General features: G+C 43.1%; 4 protein-coding genes across 7 annotated transcripts; 2 read left to right on the top strand and 2 right to left on the bottom strand.

Annotated features, from left to right (window-relative positions):
- Positions 1–64: 64 nt before the first annotated feature.
- On the top strand, positions 65–4876 carry LOC115623222 (CCR4-NOT transcription complex subunit 7). Of its 3 annotated transcripts, none has more exons than XM_030517462.1 (5): positions 65–200; positions 259–405; positions 1896–2242; positions 2302–2719; positions 4595–4876. In XM_030517462.1, the coding sequence occupies exons 2-5, from the start codon at positions 397–399 to the stop codon at positions 4718–4720; spliced, it is 900 nt and encodes a 299-aa protein (XP_030373322.1). In that variant the 5' UTR covers positions 65–200; positions 259–396; the 3' UTR covers positions 4721–4876. The 3 variants fall into 3 exon arrangements, with proteins under 3 accessions (XP_030373322.1, XP_030373323.1, XP_030373321.1); XM_030517463.1 differs by adding an exon at positions 1095–1464 and having other exon boundaries at positions 95–405; XM_030517461.1 differs by having other exon boundaries at positions 95–405.
- A 245-nt stretch (positions 4877–5121) lies between these two features.
- Positions 5122–6601, bottom strand: LOC115623223. Its single transcript, XM_030517464.1, has 3 exons — positions 6461–6601; positions 5853–6395; positions 5122–5793 (listed from the first exon to the last, which is right to left on the bottom strand). Exons 2-3 carry the CDS (start codon positions 6325–6327, stop codon positions 5459–5461), a joined length of 810 nt encoding a protein of 269 aa, XP_030373324.1. The 5' UTR covers positions 6328–6395; positions 6461–6601; the 3' UTR covers positions 5122–5458.
- A 158-nt stretch (positions 6602–6759) lies between these two features.
- Positions 6760–16963, top strand: LOC115623221 (PAX-interacting protein 1). Of its 2 annotated transcripts, none has more exons than XM_030517459.1 (8): positions 6760–7066; positions 7444–8796; positions 9501–10527; positions 10948–11654; positions 11721–13359; positions 13742–15064; positions 15838–16063; positions 16138–16963. In XM_030517459.1, exons 1-8 carry the CDS (start codon positions 6992–6994, stop codon positions 16742–16744), a joined length of 6957 nt encoding a protein of 2318 aa, XP_030373319.1. In that variant the 5' UTR covers positions 6760–6991; the 3' UTR covers positions 16745–16963. The 2 variants fall into 2 exon arrangements, with proteins under 2 accessions (XP_030373319.1, XP_030373320.1); XM_030517460.1 differs by having other exon boundaries at positions 11724–13359.
- A 719-nt stretch (positions 16964–17682) lies between these two features.
- Positions 17683–19912, bottom strand: LOC115622727 (GATOR complex protein NPRL3). Its single transcript, XM_030516767.1, has one exon. The coding sequence runs from the start codon at positions 19877–19879 to the stop codon at positions 17966–17968; it is 1914 nt and encodes a 637-aa protein (XP_030372627.1). The 5' UTR covers positions 19880–19912; the 3' UTR covers positions 17683–17965.
- Positions 19913–20010: the final 98 nt, after the last annotated feature.

The following is a 20010-nucleotide window of genomic DNA, read 5'->3' on the forward strand; positions in this document are numbered from 1 at the left end:
TTTTTAAATATCAGCCATGGGATCTTATTCATACATACAAAATTCCAAAAAGTAGCACAAAGCGTGCAGCCCTGTATCTCGTCAAAGCGTTTTACAACACTGTACTGTTGTTTAGAGTACTTGCCCCTTACCAAACTAGTTGGAATTCCTTTATTTTGTTAATTATGGCATTTAAAACGCAACTGTAAACAACGTTATTGGTAAACATTTATAAAAAAAAGTGCGCGAATACTCAAATTAAGTTATTCACTTATTAAGGGATTGTTCAGCTAGAAATTAAGTGACGCCGCCTTCAATAGCAGCACCGTCGCCGACGAAAAACGGCAGGAGCAGCAATAGCATCTATAAAAACATAAAAGTAAAAACTGCAAACGACATCAAAAGCGAAGCCGCACTATGAAATGGGTAAGTGTAGCCAGAACTCTAAAGTTTAGAGATGTTCCACTGGAAAAGCCCCAAACGTTGGCGCTGGGCGCACTTTTTAATGGCCTTGATTTTGCAAAACTGCATTGTGCTCTCCCTCGACATTGGCGAGATTGTGTGTGTGATTGCGTATCTGTGAGCATCATATAGTGCGCCTGCGATTGAGGAAGAGAGGCAGAGCTTACGCCTTCTAGCTGTACATTTTGTGTTTGTGTGTGTGTGCAGCTATGTCTCAAAACGCGGGCAACAAAGTCCGCCAAAATCAATAGAAACTCAGTTGCAGTTTCTTGTGTACCAATAGATTCGCTACCGTCCCTCTTGTCCGACACTTTGTTCCACTTGCCACAATCAAATACAATGTTTAATTTTGAATACAATACATTGACAGATGAAGCTAATTTTCTGCCAATCAGGATTACAATAGATATTTTCATTTTTGTCTTTTCCAATTTTAAAAGTAGTAACCGGAATCAATTGTTTTATAAATGTGTTTATGTGTATGGACATTTCATATGCTCGTGCACTTTGATGCTAATTGTGCCCAAATGGTTTACAGTTAGAAACTCTCAGTCCTTTCAAACACTATTTTTTTCTTTCTTTAAACTATTGTCATCTTTCAATGACATTACCATCTTCTGCAAAGCTTTCTGTAATTAATTTCATTGCATTAGATTGTTTCGAAGAAAGGAACATCAGTAACCTCTGATGTGCTCGGAATTCGACGCACCAAATGAAAACTCTCCAAGACCGTAGCTTGTGTATTGAAGCAACGTTTTATTGAAGGCAACGTTGGTGTAAATTAAGAAAAAAGAGAGAAAAAACACCAATCGACATTCGCATGAGATTCGTTTTGTTAGTCTAAACCAAAGTCTATATACACATTGTATATAACATATCTTCGAGATCGAGTATAAAATCAAAATAGGCAGGCAACAGTCAATTGACAGTAGGAACGTGGCTGACTCTGTTCAGCAACTGCAACAGCAGCAACAACAGCAACGGCAGCAACAACAACAACAGCAGACGACGACCGGTGACGATGTAAGTAGCGCTCCACACCAAGCACTATTCCGCCAACAACAACAAAAACAATGTTTTAATTTTCCTGTGCGTTTCCTTTACTTTCGACATGAAGTCAAGCCAAAATTTTCGCACCTTTTTACTATGCAGAAAAAAAGCTCCAACAACTACCCAGCACCAAAAAAAAATAAAAAAAAAAAACAACCATTTTTAATTGGCTAACGTGTTTACCCATTGGCGCCCAGCTAATATTATTTAATTATGTTGCTAATCAAATCTACATGCAATAATTACCTACTCAGCTCTTTATATGAATTAGGGATGTCCATATCGTACAATCAGCTCTTATTGCCAAAAACAATTTATAGACATAACGATATAAACATCTCTAATTAAAACGCTTCATATTCCTGTTCCAAACAAAGCGTTAATCTCCTTAATCTCCTTCGCAGACAATGCCCTCGGCCATTAGTGGCGCCGCCCACGGTCAGGTGCACATACCCAGCAATGAGGAATGCGGTATTCGCGATGTATGGAAACATAATCTGGAGGAAGAGTTTCGCACGATACGGAAAGTAGTGCAAAAATATCACTTTGTGGCCATGGATACGGAATTTCCTGGTGTGGTAGCGCGACCTGTTGGTGAATTTCGATCAACAGCCGACTATCATTATCAGCTCCTGCGCTGCAATGTGGATCTGTTGCGGATCATACAACTGGGTCTGACCTTCATGGATGACGATGGTAAAACGCCACCTGGATATTCCACCTGGCAGTTCAATTTTAAATTCAATTTGAGGTAAGCTTTTATGCAATTAATGGCCGTTTACAAAATAATTAATAATTAATAACCCACAGCGAGGACATGTATGCACAGGACTCGATCGATTTGCTGCAAAACTCCGGCATACAGTTCAAGAAGCATGAGGAGGATGGCATCGATCCCATTGAGTTTGCCGAACTGCTTATGTCCTCCGGCATTGTGCTAGTAGATAACATAAAGTGGCTATGCTTTCACTCTGGCTACGATTTCGGGTATTTGCTAAAGCTGCTCACGGATCAAAATTTGCCGGCTGACGAGAGCGATTTCTTCGATCTGCTTCACATCTACTTTCCCAACATTTTCGACATTAAATATCTTATGAAGTCGTGCAAAAATCTAAAGGGCGGTCTCCAGGAGGTGGCCGATCAGCTGGAGCTGCGTCGCGTGGGTCCCCAACATCAGGCCGGTTCCGATGCACTGCTGACGGGCATGGCTTTCTTCAAAATGCGTGAGGTACACCCAAATGAATTGTATTTAGTTGAACCGCCCGCTATATTCTTTCCCTATTTGCTTGACCATACCATGCTATTGAAAACTGTTGTAAGTGTGGTGCGTGCGATGGTCAAAAGAGTAGAAGAGGATTTAGCAGTTGCGGCATGCATCAACAACAACAACAGCAGTAGCAGCAATGGCAGCAACGTTAACAGCAGCTGCAGCTGCTGCAACAGTTTTGTGACAACATCAGCAACGCCAGCGGGTAGCGATACCAGCGGCACGCCCATTTTGACCCCCAGAGAAAGCTCTACAACGCCTGAGGCAGTCCAGGTCGATGTGAATTCCACTGTAACTAACATAATGGCTAGAAGCTCCCCATTGGGTCTCACCCTGACCGTAATTGCACAAACCCGTACACACGAACTTCCGCGTGTCACTAATCCCAGTGCGAGCCTTACCTACAGAACTAATACGGATCAGCGTCCTTAAACTGCAGTTGTTGTTGTTGCTGTTATTGCCGCTCCTGCTGCCGCTTATGCTTCGGGTTGGCCAGTTAGGAAAAGCAGGCAACTTGTTTTTTTAAAAAGCACGAAAAGCTTTGCTTCGCTTGGCATCATCTCATGCGGTTTTGGGCTCAATTCATACATCATCACACACACGCACATGAAATTGAATTTCATGGCATGAGTTTTTTTCATTGCTACTTTTTTGCATTTGTACATAAGAGTATTATATGTATAACACATGGAATTGGATTTTGTTATTTGATATGCGCAGCATGCATTAATTAGCTTAAAGGGTATATCCATCTTATACCCAGCACACACATGTACACACACTTTGTTAAATACTAAAAACAAATTATGAACAACCCTTACAAGTTTGTTAGTAAGTGACAGTTGTTTTGAATCATGTGACCCAACAATGTCACCTAGTTTTACGCTTAAAGAAAAACAAAAAAAGAAAGAAAAAAGAATTCGTTGAATTTGAATGAAAAATTAAAGAATCAAAATTAACTTTCTTTTTTACTTTTTATAATAATTTTTGTTTTTTTATTGGTATATTTGGATGTATTAATCCTATTGTTTTTTGTTCACTAGATTGGATTTTCTTTCAGTCTGTATTTAAACACGTTCATATCGTGTTTTTCATGTACAGAGCTTAGTTCGAATTGTTTTATATTTTTAAATATTCATATACTACCCTATTTTATTGATTTATAACTATAAATGTGGCCTAACATTGTTGGGGCAACTTAGGTATATCACACGGTTTCAAATAATTTAAGTTGGTAGATAGTCTTACAAAATGTATGAAGCATCTACATTGAGCTATTGAGCTTGCTTATGTTCTAATCTTCTCTTTGTTGATTCGAATTTGTAGATGGGGATTTCTAGTAGTCAGATGTTAGTTAACCTATAATTTCCTTCCTAAACGATTATCGTTGATCGGTTGTTATTGTAATCTTAAGTTTGCAATTAAGTTTTTTACCGAATGTTTATGAGGTAATATTATATTTTAAACAATTAATCGTCTGCGTATTCTAATACACTACGATTCAAGTGTTTTAAAAACTGTTAAACAAAACTAAAGACTTCTGAAGAGGACCACAAAATTGGTAACAAAAAACTTAATTAGTAAACGGTATGTAATTTAAATATTGTTTATATATGAACCTTTAAATGTTGTTTAGAACTTGTGATTGTTTTTCTTTCTATGTATATTTTAACACCGTTTTTTTGACTAACGCTACCTGCAAAATAATTCCATAATCATACCATTTTAATTTTCACTCACATATTAGATAGCAACCCTCATAACCCCAATATTCTTCTCAGAATTTCAGTGAATAATTTCTTAAGTGCAAAATTTAAATTTTCAATTTTTTTGCAGATGTTCTTCGAGGACAATATTGATCATGCGAAATACTCTGGTCACCTGTACGGACTGGGCACCTCCTTTATAGTGAATGGAAGCAACTTCCACGAGAGCAACGGCGAAACGAACAGCGCCTCGTGATTTATTTTGATGAAAAATGTCGTCTTGCATGACATGAAATTCGAACAAGCAGCGGCCGCTACCGCTCCAGGAAAGGGCTGAGGGCTGACACACCCACACTTCTTTAGCACAACAACAACAATAATATTAATAAAAAACAAAATCCAAATAATGTAACAATTCGTGCACTTTTTTCATTAAAAGTTTTACACCGGCTTATTGCAAGCTCCGGCAATAAAAATTATAGATGTCTAAAAAAAAAAAAAAAATTGCAAACATCAATATGGCATTGTGTAATCATATGAGAAAATTAAAGCAACAAAAAAATTGTAAAACCGTAAAGAATCAGAAAAACTTGCTTAAAAAAAATATGTTCTGTATGTCTTTTATGTGTTACGAAACAATTGTAAAAACTCTAGATGTAAATTGTAAGATTAATGGTCACATAAAATATTGTATATTTGTAAGCCAGTTCAACAACAAATATATATTATTTAAATCATTTTAAATTAGTGTCTCATATTGCTCTTAATACTTTTTGAAAGGATTTAAATGATCATTCCTCATCTATCATTTTTCCATGGCAAAGTCCATTAGAAAAAATAATGTTAACTCTTAAATGCCGTGTACAAAAAGTTAGTTTTAACTTCGGCATAATTGGCAGTTTGTGCGATCATCTATCCAGGCTTCCAGGTTCTCTAACAGCGAGCATTGTATTATTTAAAGACTATAGAAAGAATTCAAAAAAAAAAATTATTCCTATTTACGCAAAGTTAGATTTAACTTCGGTATAATTGGCAACTCCGACCGATCAATAGCCACATCCATCCACAGTTCAAGGTTAATCAATAGAGGACATTTAAGGGACAATTCTTGAATTGCTTTTGCGTCGATATGTGGCAAATTGATAGAGAGTGAACGAAGCTTCTTCAACGGTTCGCATATATCCAAAAATTGTTCAAATTGTTGTCTATCTGGAAGATCTTGCATCATTTCGTGACTATCTATTTCCGTTACCGGTTTTTTCTTATAGCAATCGTGCTTCAAGCGCACTTCAAGCTCCTCTAATTGGGTCAAGTATTTTATTTGAAAAACTAAATGAAAAATCATTATTATAAAATATGCCATCAATATGGATTTCCATGAGACTTACGGTCATCAAATTTACAATTTTTAAGTCTTAATATTCGCAGTTTAGGCAGCTCATGTAAAAGCTCAATTAGGCTGTTTTTCTGGCTAGAAAAATTGATCAGTTCGATTTCCTGCAGAGTCTTTATTTGTAGCAAATTGTGCTGTATGTTGCTGAATCCATAAGAAAGTATTGATATTAACTCCAATTTGGGGCAAAATTGTAAGGCCAGCTCCACCATCTGATCTGTGCACGAGTAAGTATAGAGGGATTGGACGCCAGACCCGCACAGGGGTAGGAAGTAGCGCCAATCTTCAACAGTTGGCAGCTGAAACTCGTAGACTTCCTTGAACAGTTTTTCTCGGTACAGGTAGGCGAATGCATCGCAAAAAATTGGATGAGTCCGGGCCAAATTTAGCTGATCGACCCTTGTAAGTTGATCAAAAATCAATTGCAGAATATCCAAGTTTAGGTCAACAATGTTTTTACAGTCTTTCATTTTAAAACAAGTACACTACATTATTTCCTAATATATACAGTCCATGAGATATTGTAGAGATCAGTTTACTGAAAGTAAAAAATCAAGTTAAAAAACAATTGCCATAAACAAATATATGTTGTAGTATACTTACCATGCCTGAATAATTATAAGGTATTGCAACGCCAGGTTTTTTTTGCAACGTAACAAAATGTTCAGCACCTTAAGTTCAATAAACAATAACTTCCCTATACACTGCCTAAGAGATACTCGATCTGTTCTCTCAGAGAAACACACTCATGCACGTATAAATATTTATGTGTGTTCAATTCATTGGCGTGCGGGGACTATGAAATCGAGGACTATCGTTAGTTATCGATATATAGGTGTTGCAGTCGTTTTTCGCCAGGTGGGCAGTACACTAGCGTTGTCCGCATAGGGGTTGTAGGGCAGACAAAATACAAGAGAAATTATTGTTTAAACAATTAATTTATTTACATACAATTTGTAATTCAATTGCCCTCGTGCTTTGCTTTTCGGGAAACTGTGATTTACTTCTAGAGGTGTTTTTCGCAAACGCGTCGATGTGTTGTGTTCGCCAGCGCGGCCACAGTAACAACAAAAGTGTAGAACGCTTGGCGAAGGGCGCATTGGGAAGAGTGAAGTTTATACAAAAGCCAATAAAATGGAAAATCTAAAAATCAGTGATAAGTTGTTTGATAAAGTAATTTACTTTGTCGTTGGAAATTTGGATGATGAGGTAAATTGTTATAAAAATTTGCTGCAGTGGCGGCGAAGCCCCTAAGTGCATGTGTGCCTGTGTGAGTGTGTATGTGTTTGTGTGTGAGTGATGGAAAGCGGCATTTTGTACAACCGACAACGAGAAAGAAAAATGCGCCTAGCAATAATCAGTAGTATATCTTTAAATGTGCATTACTTGTTTGGAGGCACCAAATATTGTAATTCAAAATCCAAATAAATTTGTTTGGCACAGGGTGTGCCGAGCACACGTAATAAAGGCGCGCGAAAACATGTTGCCGGTTTGACTTTGTGTACGATAAGAGTTGTGTGTGTGTGTGTGTGTGAGAATCATATGTACGACAACAACTAATGTTTTGATTTTGTTTTGCATGTAAGACTGAGAAGTTATTGAAGAACGGCGGTGCACAATCAAAGAAGTACCTGTGCGATCAAATTACACATTTAATATGCGCTCCCAACTACTCCGAGGAGGAGCTGTCCATGAACGTTGACCTCTACAATGTGATACCCGTGACAGAGCAATGGATAATACACAGCGCCAAGCTGGGCCGCATGGCCTCGACGCGTGCGTTCGATCCCACCCAACCGCGATTCTTGCGCGGCATACGCGTTGCCATTACCAATGTAGTGGCAAGCGATCGACGTCGCCTTTCGGCGATGCTCACATACCAAGGTGCTGTTGTTACGCACAGCTTTGGGGCGACAAACACACATCTTGTGTGCGGTGCTGCCACTGGTGGCATTTACTCGAAAGCGCTGGCGCTCCCCAAGAATGCTATAAGCATAGTAACCCCCGACTGGGTTACGGACTGCCTTAAGTGTCAGACTAGTTTGCAATGCGATCCGTACCATCCGCGTCTTCTTAAGCCTGTGGAGAAATCGCGCGCACTAAAGGCTACATCGGCGCAGCATCAGCAACAACAACAGCAGCAGCAGCAACAACAGCAGCATCAGCAGCAACATATATTGCAGCAATCGAGCTCATCAACCCTTTCGGACATACTCGGACTAGCGGAAAGCTTGCCAAGTGGGAGCAAAGTTGATGACAGTGCGGCAGCCAAAAGCATTGCTAGCATCAAATCGCAATTGCAGGCATCGGCAGAGCGGGTTACTATGGCAGCAGAACAACATCAGCACCAGCAGCAACAACAACAGCAGCACTTATCCATGTCGGCACAACAACAAGTCGTGTTCGTTCGTCCACGTAACTTGCAGCAGCAGCAACAATTACAGCAGCAGCATCAACAACAGCAGCTTCAGTTGCAACAACAGGGTGCACCGCAGCAACAAATCATTATACAACAACAAAAAATCATACCAGCCAATATGCTGCAACAACAGCAGCGTCAAATGATGAAAAGTCCACAACAGCAGCAACAGGATCAGCAACAACAACAACAGCAGCAACAACAGCAGCAGCAACAACAGCAGCAGCAACAACAACAACAGCAGCAGCAACAACAGCAGCAATTTTTACCTCAACCAAGATTACCTACAACACCTAACATGGTTCAACCGCCTGCACCGCCACGCACGCCACAACCATCGCCGTCGGGTCGTCAAACACCGCGCACGCCACAACCTTCGACCACACCACAACCCCCCCTGACGCCAGTTCAATCGCCACAAGGAATGGCCGGACAGCAGCAAGGTGCACCTATGACGCCCCAGCAGCAACAACAGCAACCCATCCAGCAACTAACACCACAGCAACCACAACAACAACAGGTGAGTGTGTGATTTGAAAACACTAGAAAATATATTACAAAACGCGCGAACCCGAGTTGAAGAACAGGATCCTTCCCAAGAAACTTCACAATATGAAGCTTTTAAATATTTATATTTATAGAAAAATATTTCATTAAGATTTTATATATACATAAATTCAATCATATTATCTTGTTGATAAAAAAAAAAAACATAGTATTTTGCGCATTAGCTTGCGGATTTGGTTTTAATGAAAATTTACAAAAAAAAAAATTGAGAGAGTATGTAAAACAGATATTGATTATTGGTTTATATATTTGAAAACATAGGCTGTGGGGACAAATAAACAAGACGTTGTAATAAAGATTTTGAAGTTGTTCAAGTTTTTAAAAAAGTTTTGAAATCTAATAAACTATCGACATGCGTAGGGAATTTGCACAGCGTACACACATAAGGCATCTTTGTGCAAAATTTTGTATCCCTAGCTCTTATAGTCTCTGCGATCCAGGTGTTCATACGGACAGACTGACAGACATGGCTAGATCAACTCGTCTTGTCACGCTGATCAAGAACATATGTATATACTTTGTGGGGTCTGCCACGCATTCTGTCTGTTACATTTTTCAGATCGCTCAAACCTATACAAAACCGGCCCTTTTATTATAAAGTTTATAATATCGATTGCTTGTTTCTTTTTAACTATTTTGATTTTTTCGTTAATACAGCAACTGCAACAACCTCAGCAAGTGCCGCCACAAGTGTTGCAACAACACATAATACGCCAACAACATAGACTACAGCAACAACAAATGCAACTAGAACAACAACTGCAACAGCAAATACAAAGCGGGCAAAGTGTGACGCCGCAACAGCAAAATTTGCAACGTCAGATTCAGCATCAACAACAGTCTCTTATTCAACAGCAGACGCAGCTTCAGCTTCATATACAGCAGCAACAACAACAACAACAACAGCAGCAGCAACAACAACAGCAGCAACAATCACCACGAATGGTGCAAAATAGATCGCCAATAATGACACCAAACACACCCACATCGTCAATGCAGCAAGTTGGTCCCAATATGGGAGCTGGCACACCATCGCCGTCCTATCAACAGCAGCAACAACAGAACATGGGTGTCGTCATGCCACCTAGCACGCCATCACCATCGTTGCAGCAGCAACAACAGCCGAATATGGTGGCCGCTAACATGTTGCCACCACAGTCGCCCCGCCAGCTGCAATCGCCAGCACCTCAGATGACACCACCACCACCGCCATCGCCGCAAATGCAGCAGCAACAACATTTACGTCAGCAGAACCAACAAAATCGTCAACAGCAGCACATGATGGGCTCGCCGCAGCACCAGCAACAACAGCAACAGCCTCCGCAGCCAATGATGTCGCCACAACAGCCTTTTCAGCAGCCCGTGCATCAGCAACAACGCATGCAGCTGCAACAGCAGTTGGCACAGCAACAGCAGCAGAGTCCCCAACACATTTCAGCGCCTCAATCACCACAAATTTCACAAACACCTCCCATGCAAACCAAACAGCAGCAGCAACAGCCGCAACAACAGCAATCCTATGCCCAACAGAAACCAATCGATCCCACAGATCCTGTTCAGGTGGCGCAAGTGCTAAGTCGCTCGGCACTTAGCTCAAATCAGGACTCTTTGATAATGCGACAGCAGCAGCTCAAGCAGCAACAGCTACTCCAGCAGCAGCAGCAGCAACAACAACAGCAACAAGGTAAAGCAAGATCTCCACCTTAAAATATTAATTTTATGAGTCACTTTTACAAAACTGAGCTTGCATAATCACGCACGTAATCGCGCTCAGCTCTTTGCGTCTCCCCGATAACATATACAAATTTCTCACCAACTTTGTGAGTAGTTTGTTCGAAATTTTTCCGTTTCATGAAAGTGATGACAGATGCATTTCAAAGTGAGCAAACTATGGCCAGACCGGCAAAGTATTTGCACACAAATTTGATAAAATTCGTTATACTAAATTATAGTATTATACTACAACCAACATCCAAAGCCGACTGCTAAAATAATACGAATTGGCTTTTAGTTTTTTTGTGATTGAAACAACGAACATTGAAATAACATGTAGATTATTTTTATGATTACTTCATACACAACTTTATGCTTATTTTATTTATAGGTCTCCAGCAACAGCAGCCTATGGCACAACAACAACAACAGCAGCAGCAACAACAACAACAGCAGCAGCTACAACAACAACAGCATGTGCCTGCAGCTCGGCAATCTCCTTCAACTGCACAGCCACAGCAGGCGATCCAACAGCAGCAGCAGCAGCAACAACCGCCACAGCAACATGTGCAGGCACAACAGCAAGTTATCACACAACGGCATGTGATCAATACATCGACGGCGCAAGGCCAGCAAATTATACAGAGCCATATGATGAACATACAACAGCAGAAGCAACAGCAGATCTTGCAATTGCAGCAGCAACAGCAGTTGTTGCAACAGCAGAAAGCGGGACTAGTGGAATCGCAGCTACAGCCGCAACAGCAACAAACGGCGGCGGCACAACAAGCACCGCCACAGCAACATCAACAGGTGCAGTTCACTCAGCAGCAAAACATAGCGCTAGGCAGTGGCGGGCAAGTGAGAATTATACAGCAAACTATACAGCCACCGCCACAACAGCAGCCCCAGCAAGTTCAACAGCAATCGCAAGCAACTGCACAGCAACAGCTTGTGGGAAACTTTCAGCAGCAGCCTCAACAGCCCATGCAGCCGATGCAGCCGCGATTCGCCAGACAATTGGGCCTAAGGACCGGTGCCGAAACGGAAGAGGAACAAGTGGCGCTGGTTAAGGATGCATCAGGAGCGTGGAATAAGGTTTGTGGATTCACGATTCACATAAATTGTTAACTAGAGAAATGATTAATCCTTTACATTATTTAGCAGCCGCTGCAACCGCAGCAACAGCAGCCCATGCAGCCGCAAAGTAAAAAGTTTATTATAAGTCAGCAGCAATTCAATCAACTGAGCGCGCAGCAACAGCAACACATATTGGCACAGAATCAACAGAATCAAAATGTGTTCATTGTAAATCAAACGAATATATCGCAGCAACAGCAGCAACAAATGTTGCAACAGAATACCAATCCGCTGGTACTGCAGCAACAACAACAACAACAGCAGCAGCAGCAGCAACAACAACAGGTGCCACAACAAATTCAACATCAGCTAATAACGCAGCAACCGCAACGATTGCCACCGCCAGCGCAACAACAGCAGCAACAACATCCCATTGTGATCAATCAACAACTTATCAACGATCCACGTTTGCAATATCTGCAACAGCAGCCACTTGTGGCACCTCCCGTGCAACAGCAGCAGCCGCAACAGCAACATCCGGCAATCATGCAACAAGTGCTGATAAAGCAACAACTTCCACAGCGTACGCCGCCGCCCCAATCGCCACAGTCACAGCAGCAACAATCGCCACAGCATCACGCGCAAATGCAACAACCCCACTGGTCGCCACAAAGTCCGGCGCAAGCGCAGCTTCAACCGCAGCAGCCTACCACACCCGGCACCCCCACCAGCACGGCTGGTATGCAAGGCATGCAATCCCCATTGTCTGGCCCACAAACGCCGCAACAACAACAGCAGCAACAGCAACAATTGCAAAGTCCTTTGGGGCAGTTCGCACGTAGCATGCGGCCTCAAACGCCTTGGCAGACGCAACAGCAAGTGCCACCGCCACAACCTGGTCAAGCACCACAACAACCACAGCAGCAGCCTCAACAGCAGCAAATCGTGTTGCCACCGGCTGTGATTGCCGCTGGCCAAATGCCCGCACAGCAGCCGCAAGGACAACCAATAGGACTTCCGCCGCAGCAGCAACAGCAACGACAACTCATACACCTGGACGAGAAAACGCACGCCCACTTCATGTCCTTGGATGCGCACAAGCGTGCCGAATACATCACCAAACTGAATCAGGCCAAGCCCAGAGTTATGCTGCGCCAGCAAGTGGCATACCAGCCGCGTCCAGGAGCACCCGGGGTGGTCGCCACACGTGCTGCCGGCCCCGGCACCCCACACATCATTGTTCAGAGTCAGATGCCGGGTGGTCTGACGGCCCAGCAACAAATGCTGTGGTTGCAGCAGCAGGGAACGCGACAGGTGCTGGTTCGTGCAGGCGGTGCCCCCGGCCTTAGTCCCATTACTCAGCAACAGCAGCAACAACAGCCGGGCGCACCACCACAGCCACAGCAGGCTTTCAATCCCAATGATCCCAGTCAACAGATGTTGTTGCAGCGCCAACAGCTGCGCGTCCAGCAGATTCCCATGCAGCCACCACAAGCCCAGCAACAGCTGCCCCCACAACTACAGATGGGCGGTGGCGCTGTGGTTGCCCCCAAATTGCAACAACAAACGGTTCAAGTAATTACTGGACCGAATGGCCAAATTATCGAGCAGCAGACCATAGTTCAGCCCGTTACTCCCACTACACCAGGCACCCCAGGAGCTGCTGGTGGTGTCAACATAATGACGGCTCTCGCACCCCAAACTGTTGTTATGGCAGCAACGGGTAAGTCTATGTTATATGTTCAATGGAATGATATTTCTTATTTTGGTTTTTGTACCTTGTACCCGAGCGCTAAGAGAGTATGCTAAAAGGCCAAGACGTATCTACTTATATAGACAAGTCCGCCTGAATTGTTTATTTTAAGCCATACCTATCCCTATATTTTGTATAGCTGTAGATCGAGTATTAAAACAACTCTTTTGTTGCTGCAGATATGTTTAGCAAATTTAACTTATTTTTTATTTATTAAGTCAAGAACATTCATATAGGTGCCATAGAAACGGTCTGTGCATGAAAGTTTAATTTAGTTGAAACACAGAGGCAGTTACTGATATAAATTATCCGAGCTTGGACAACTTTAACATTCTGCTTTGATAATCCACAGGCCCTGATGGACAGCCACAGACACCGCAACCGATGAATCCGAAGACCAAAACCGCTCTGGCCAACATGTTGAGTAACCGTTTGGGCAATAATGGCGGCCAAATGCAACAACAGCAACAATTTGTGGGCGATCCACAGCAGCAGCAACAACAGCCGCCGATGCAACAGCAAATTGTGCAACAAGTGGTTGTTGCGCCACCGCAACAACAACAACCCCAGCAACAGCAGCCTGTGGATCCGCCTTCGGCCGCAGGCGCACTGCGCCTAATGGGCCAGCAACACAATGCCGCTCTGCAGCCACCACAGGTGATGACTGGACCACCACGAACCCAGCAGGAGTTGCTGATGTTGCAACAGCAGCAACAACAACAACAGCAGCATCAGCAGCAGCAATTGTTGCAACAACAACAACAGCAGCAGCAGCAGATTCGGCGCGTAGTCAATGTGGCACAACAACAGCAGCTGGGCGCACCACATCTGGTGCAACAGCAAATTGTGGTGGCACCACCACAGACACCTCAGCATCCGCATGCCGTCCATCATGCGCCGCAACAGCCGCCGCCGCCTCAGCAATTGACCGTGGCCGGTCCACCGGGCATGCCTGCTCACGCCTACATGCAAGCTCGCACGGGTCAGCCACTGCCGATGCCACCCCGACCTCAGTTCTATGGCCATAATCCCAATCTAAAGCTGCCCGGCGATTTCTTCCTGGTCGGCTGCACTTTTTATATCGTCGAGTACGATGAGACGGACGGCGATGAGTTGCCCATTTGGCTGGACACTATTCGCCAATTTGGCGGCGATATTGAACGTGTCTATTGCCCGCGTGTCACGCACGTTATCTGTCGCACGCAGCGCCACGGCGTCGTTATGCAGGCCCTGCGCGACGCCAAACGCTGTGTGACGGCCTACTGGCTAAGTGACATTTGTCTGAAGCGTCAACTAATGCCGCCATGGCAGCCCCTACATTTGCCCTTCCCCAGCCAGTTTGGATATCGCAAGCCGCTGGAACGATACATCATCACCTCGGAGGGCTTCGAGGGTGAAGAGGTAATACGGCTGCAGCAGATGGCTGAGGAGTGTGGCGCCATTTACACCTCATACCTGTCCAGAGTCAATACGCTGGTCGTTTGCAAGAAGCTCGAGGGGAACAAGTTCAATGCGGCCAAGGAATGGAACATAACGATGGTCAATGCCCTCTGGCTGAGCGATGTTTGCATCGGCAATCTAAGCGGGCTTACCCAGTACGACAATCAAAAGTATCAGCAATACAATATGCCATCGCCATTCCGCATCGACTACGGTCTGGTGCCGCACTTGTTGGGTAAGTTGACAATAAATCGAATCGACGCTAAAGATAGGGATCACACAAAATTAGAGTTGGCCATAAATTTCATAAAATTATTCAGATCTAAATTGGTAGTTGCTCCGACAACATACTGAGATATTCGGCGTCAGATGTTTTGCCTTGATAAGGGCATTTTCTCAATCCATGAAGATGCGAGAGAAGGCACAAGGCCTGTTGCCCGTTTTCGAAATCGATGTGGCGATTGTTCTCAATTATGATAAATTACAAGGTTTTTCGGTTTCAAAAGTTTTGCTGTGGGGCTAGAAAAAGTAATTCATAAAATTGGGTATTATTTAGGTTTTCAATATACTCTATTTTAGAGGGTGAATTAATTCCTAAGCTAAGAAGCTCACTTCTAAAAGCATCTGGGCCCTAACAATACGGGCTATGAGATGAGTGAACAATTGATTGAACAATAGTATGCACGCACACGCAGTGTACTAAGCTGATATGTCATCATGTTAGATCTTGTTTACATTTGCGAAACCACTTTCGAAAGCCTGTTCTGTGCGTTTATTAACAAAACGATTCCGATTTCATCTGTAAACAATACAAAACGAATTAAATATTCGAAAAGGAATTAAAATAGAATAAACAAATAAAAATCTCTATTTAAGGATCTCAACGGCTCAGCCTTTACTCAAGATGGCAACAGAAAAGGCCATTTCGTTTTTTACTTTCTCAAACAAATACGCTTAAAATGTTTTCAACTGAAACTAATGGACTAAATTTTGATTTGAATTTGATAGCTGCCTGGAAGGCACCCATAAACCTCACACAGGAAGCGCATGAGCGTGTCAAACGTCACCTTGCGGATCCATTCAATGATCAGAAGCTGAAACGCCAAAAACTTGCGCTATATCCGGAGGAATTGCCCGAACAAATTGTATGCATTGAGTATCCGCAAACGACGAAGCCACCGAAAGTAATTTTCTCGCAGGTCGCCGATGCGGAGTCGCTGAAGAAGGCAGTTGTGTAAGTAGAGATAGAGGGAGCTAAGAAGGACACCAATTAAAAGTATAAATAAATATATAATTTGTATTTAATAGACTACTTGGCGGCATTGTTGTGGACAGTCCCACGGAAGCTACACATCTGGTGATGACGCGCGAGAGTCGCACGTGCAAGCTGATTCAGGCCTGCTGCCATGTTGATTACGTACTTAAGTCCAATTGGCTCATCGATAGCGCCAAGGCGGGCAAGTTTGTGCAGACAGATGCGTATCGCATCAATCACATTCCAGTCGACGAGAATCTGCAATTCGACCTGGACACTGTGCTGAACGCTCCCACTCGCTCCTCCCTCTTTGCCGGCAAGTGCTTTTTTGTGACGCCCGATGTGTTTCCCGCTCGCGACGAGATCGTACGCATGATAGAGTCCTCTGGCGGCAAGGTGGAGGCAAGGCGACGCTCTGGAGCTTCTGTCGCCGAGGCGCATGCTCAGTCGCCAGACTCCTATTTCATTGTCACGTGTCCGAACGATATGCATCTGTGCGCTGATCTCACGCGGCACGGTAACCCCAAATGCCACATTGTTTCCACGGAGTTTGTGATGAGCTCCATTCTCAGGCAGCAGCTGGAAATCGAACCAAACCTCATACCCTATTTGTACAACAATAACATTAGCAACAGCTGCAATAACAACAACAAGTCCTAGCGTCAAGTGTTAACTAACATATTAATCTAATCGTTAGCTCTTTGGCAAGTGGCGGGCTGTGCTTACTACTTAAATTTATATATAAATATACATACTATTTATAGCAAGTAGCGAATGCATACAAGAATTGTTGTATGCATTACACATAAATATATATATTTTTGTAAGCCGTTTAATTTAGTCATATCCGATTGTCATAGCATAATAGTATACGAAATGTTTCAGAGAAATTATATGCTGCCTATTAACTAGTTATATGAGATTTTCACCTAGTTAATGAAAGTTATCCAAACGGATTCACTCACAAAACAATATTTACATATTAGTTAGGGTTTTCTTAAAATAATCAATAAAATCCATGCTTAATGTACATATATCAGTCAGTCATCTGATGTTGAATGTTTTATTTTTCGGATCAATTTACATTGAGACAGTTTTCAAATATTTTCGGAGCAGTTTTTAAATTTATTCCCAACCTATAATTCCATTTAAAATGATCCAACGGATTGGAAATAAAAGTCTATTATATATAAAATGGTTGAAATAGGAACTAATAACAATTATTGGGGAGCTTTTTAATCCAAAAACTCGCATGTAAATTTAGTGATATTTGACCCGCTTACGAGGTGATTGCGGAATATTATTATATTATTGCTTGCCAATATTAAAGAACTATAAAATTGGAATAGAATAAAAATCAAGGAACAGATCAAATGTAATACTTATTTAATAGACCTCTCAAAATCTTACCTGGCAAATTTAAAATTGTAAAGCAGTATACTTTTACTGCTCGGGTAGGTACGAAGTTTTTATTGACTTTGGTTCGCTTATCCTTAAAAAATATTAATCATTTCCACAAAGGTAACATACAATAAAAATCATTTGAAATTTTTCTCGAAATAATACATAAATTTTCATATAATTCCCTAGCTGGCCTTTAAATTGCTATACAAATATACGAGTTAATTGTCGATTGAGCAAATCCCTCGTAATGAATATTTTTCTTTAAGCAATAGAATTTAGTAGTATTAACAACTTTCTTTAAGAAATTGAAACGTGAATCAGTTTTTTGCATCCAATGTGGCAGTCTACATATTATCTTTCGAATTTTGAAAGGGATTATCTAATAATCATTCTGTTTTAAAACTTTCAAATGTTCACAACTCTACTGTAATTAAGCTAAGGCTATTAAAATAATATTACAGATTAGCACTCCGCCTGCTATTTATTATTGTACATGGACGCAATGGCCGGATCTTCCGTCTCGTATATTATCAAGACATCCCGAAACTTGTCCAGCAACTGGAGGAGTTGTGAGCGGCGCAAATTCTCAAAGTACATGATCTCCTCAAGATGGTGTTCGCTCTTAAAATAGCCCATCTGATAGAGCTTGACCATGAGGGAGAGATCGTCGATGTTGAGGGATGCAGGAATGCGGCGAATAGCTGCGCGATCGGCATCGTCGAAAATTTGCAGTAGTTCGTTAATCTTTTGCTCGTCCATGGAATCGATGCTTGCCTCGTCGCAGTTGTCCGTGCTAAGTGAGGCGGTCATGCTGAAATTGGACTTATGGCTGGAAGACGGCTGCACCGCAATGTTGTCCGAAGCTAAAGAGCCGTCGCCCACAGAGAAGTGATCCTCCTGGATGCTGCGTCGATGGATGTGCGGCACGGGCAGTGGCTGGCTAGACATGCTCAACATGGAGCCCCCATGCAAGGGATCATCATCGTCCTCTGTAAGATTGCCACAACTTCCCAGGACGTAGTTAGAGCCTGGCGGTTGGGCAGCGGCGGTTGCCGCATCTGAAAACTCGTCGGCATCGTCGCTCGGCATAAACTGCACGTAAGTGTGCAGCTGCATTAGTAGATGGTGTTGCAACATCCAGAGAACCATTTGGGCGAGAATTCCCTGCCGTGCTGGCTGCTGCAACGGTGTGGTTAAGTGTCCAATAGATGTGGGCAGCGAAAAGTCCGAGATGACTTCGAATAGAGACATGCCCGCAAACCGCATTGAGAACTTCTCGACCAAATGGGACTTGGTATGGAGTGGCGCATCCGGCGCAATCACATAGACATTGGTCTCACACAGCGGATAGATAATGGTGGCCTTAGCCCAGTAGACAAGATGCGAGACAAGCTTGTACACATGATCGATGCCCAGATCCGCATCGGAGGCCATGCTCTGTAAACTCATTAGAGGTGTGTACACCTCGACAAGCTGCAGAAGCATGCGTGCGCCTGTGGGTGGTACACAATCGAGGAGCTCAGCGAAATCCACCAGTAACAGCATGCCGTGGTAGGGCTTTAGGGAGCGCAGGCAGCGATCTATCGTTTCGGGGTCCACCATGCTGCCTTTCTTGTGCAGCTGATGCGCTTTCTGCGGTAGACAGAAACTGAGTGTCAGATTTTGATTGAGTGTCGTGCTCAGCAGGCCTGTAGTGCACAGATCATGGTAGATGGATTTCAGCGCCTGCGCCAGACTACAGCGTTCAGCGATTAACTCAAAGGTGCGTTCCACCGGCTGCTGTTCGTCGTGGGTTCGAGCCATTTGCGACGTCTCCTCGGTAAGATAGCCACTACGTTGCTCTTCGAACTTGAGGGCCACGCCCAGACGCTTGCTCAGCTCATGATAGCACTTAACTATGGAAAAGCTGGCCTTAGCATGCAACGCAAAGACGATGTTAATCAACATTTGTTGCTTCTTTGCTACATTGGCCACTGCATTCGCTGGCGATGTCGAAGACGCATTTGATGTCGTCGAAGGCGCACTTGTTCCGGCGTTGCTGGGACGCTGCTCCTTGTGCGGTATAAGGGTTGGGTGGCTAACGAAGCGTACATCGTTGAGCTTTAACTCAAACTTTTGGTTACACAGTTGCGGTTTAACGGCAAACAGCGTGGATAGCACATCGTCGGAAAATCCTTGTAGTTGACCTCCTTGGCTTTTGGCTGCGCTAATGTTAGGTGTTTGGTCGTCATGGTCGTCTGTGTGAACCGCAAAGGGGTTGCGTTTCTTCTTGTTACTGGTCAGGGTTAACTCCTCGCCTAGCTGGTGCGTATGCGTAGGGTAGCGAAACAGCAGTCGATCGCCTTTACTGTCAAAATACACCAATATTACAGCCAACGGATTGACTTCCATAGCCGTTATTGTTTGTTTATTTCATCTATGTATCTTATCAATGTTGGAACTGCCCACTCCCTCTTATCGATTCGATAAAGTATTGGTTTATGTATCGCTAGCGACTATGCAGAGAATGTTTACCAACACTT

The sequence above is a fragment of the Scaptodrosophila lebanonensis genome, unplaced genomic scaffold (assembly GCF_003285725.1).
Source record: "Scaptodrosophila lebanonensis strain 11010-0011.00,11010-0021.00 unplaced genomic scaffold, SlebRS2 tig00000043-arrow-pilon, whole genome shotgun sequence".
NCBI lineage: Eukaryota > Metazoa > Arthropoda > Insecta > Diptera > Drosophilidae > Scaptodrosophila > Scaptodrosophila lebanonensis.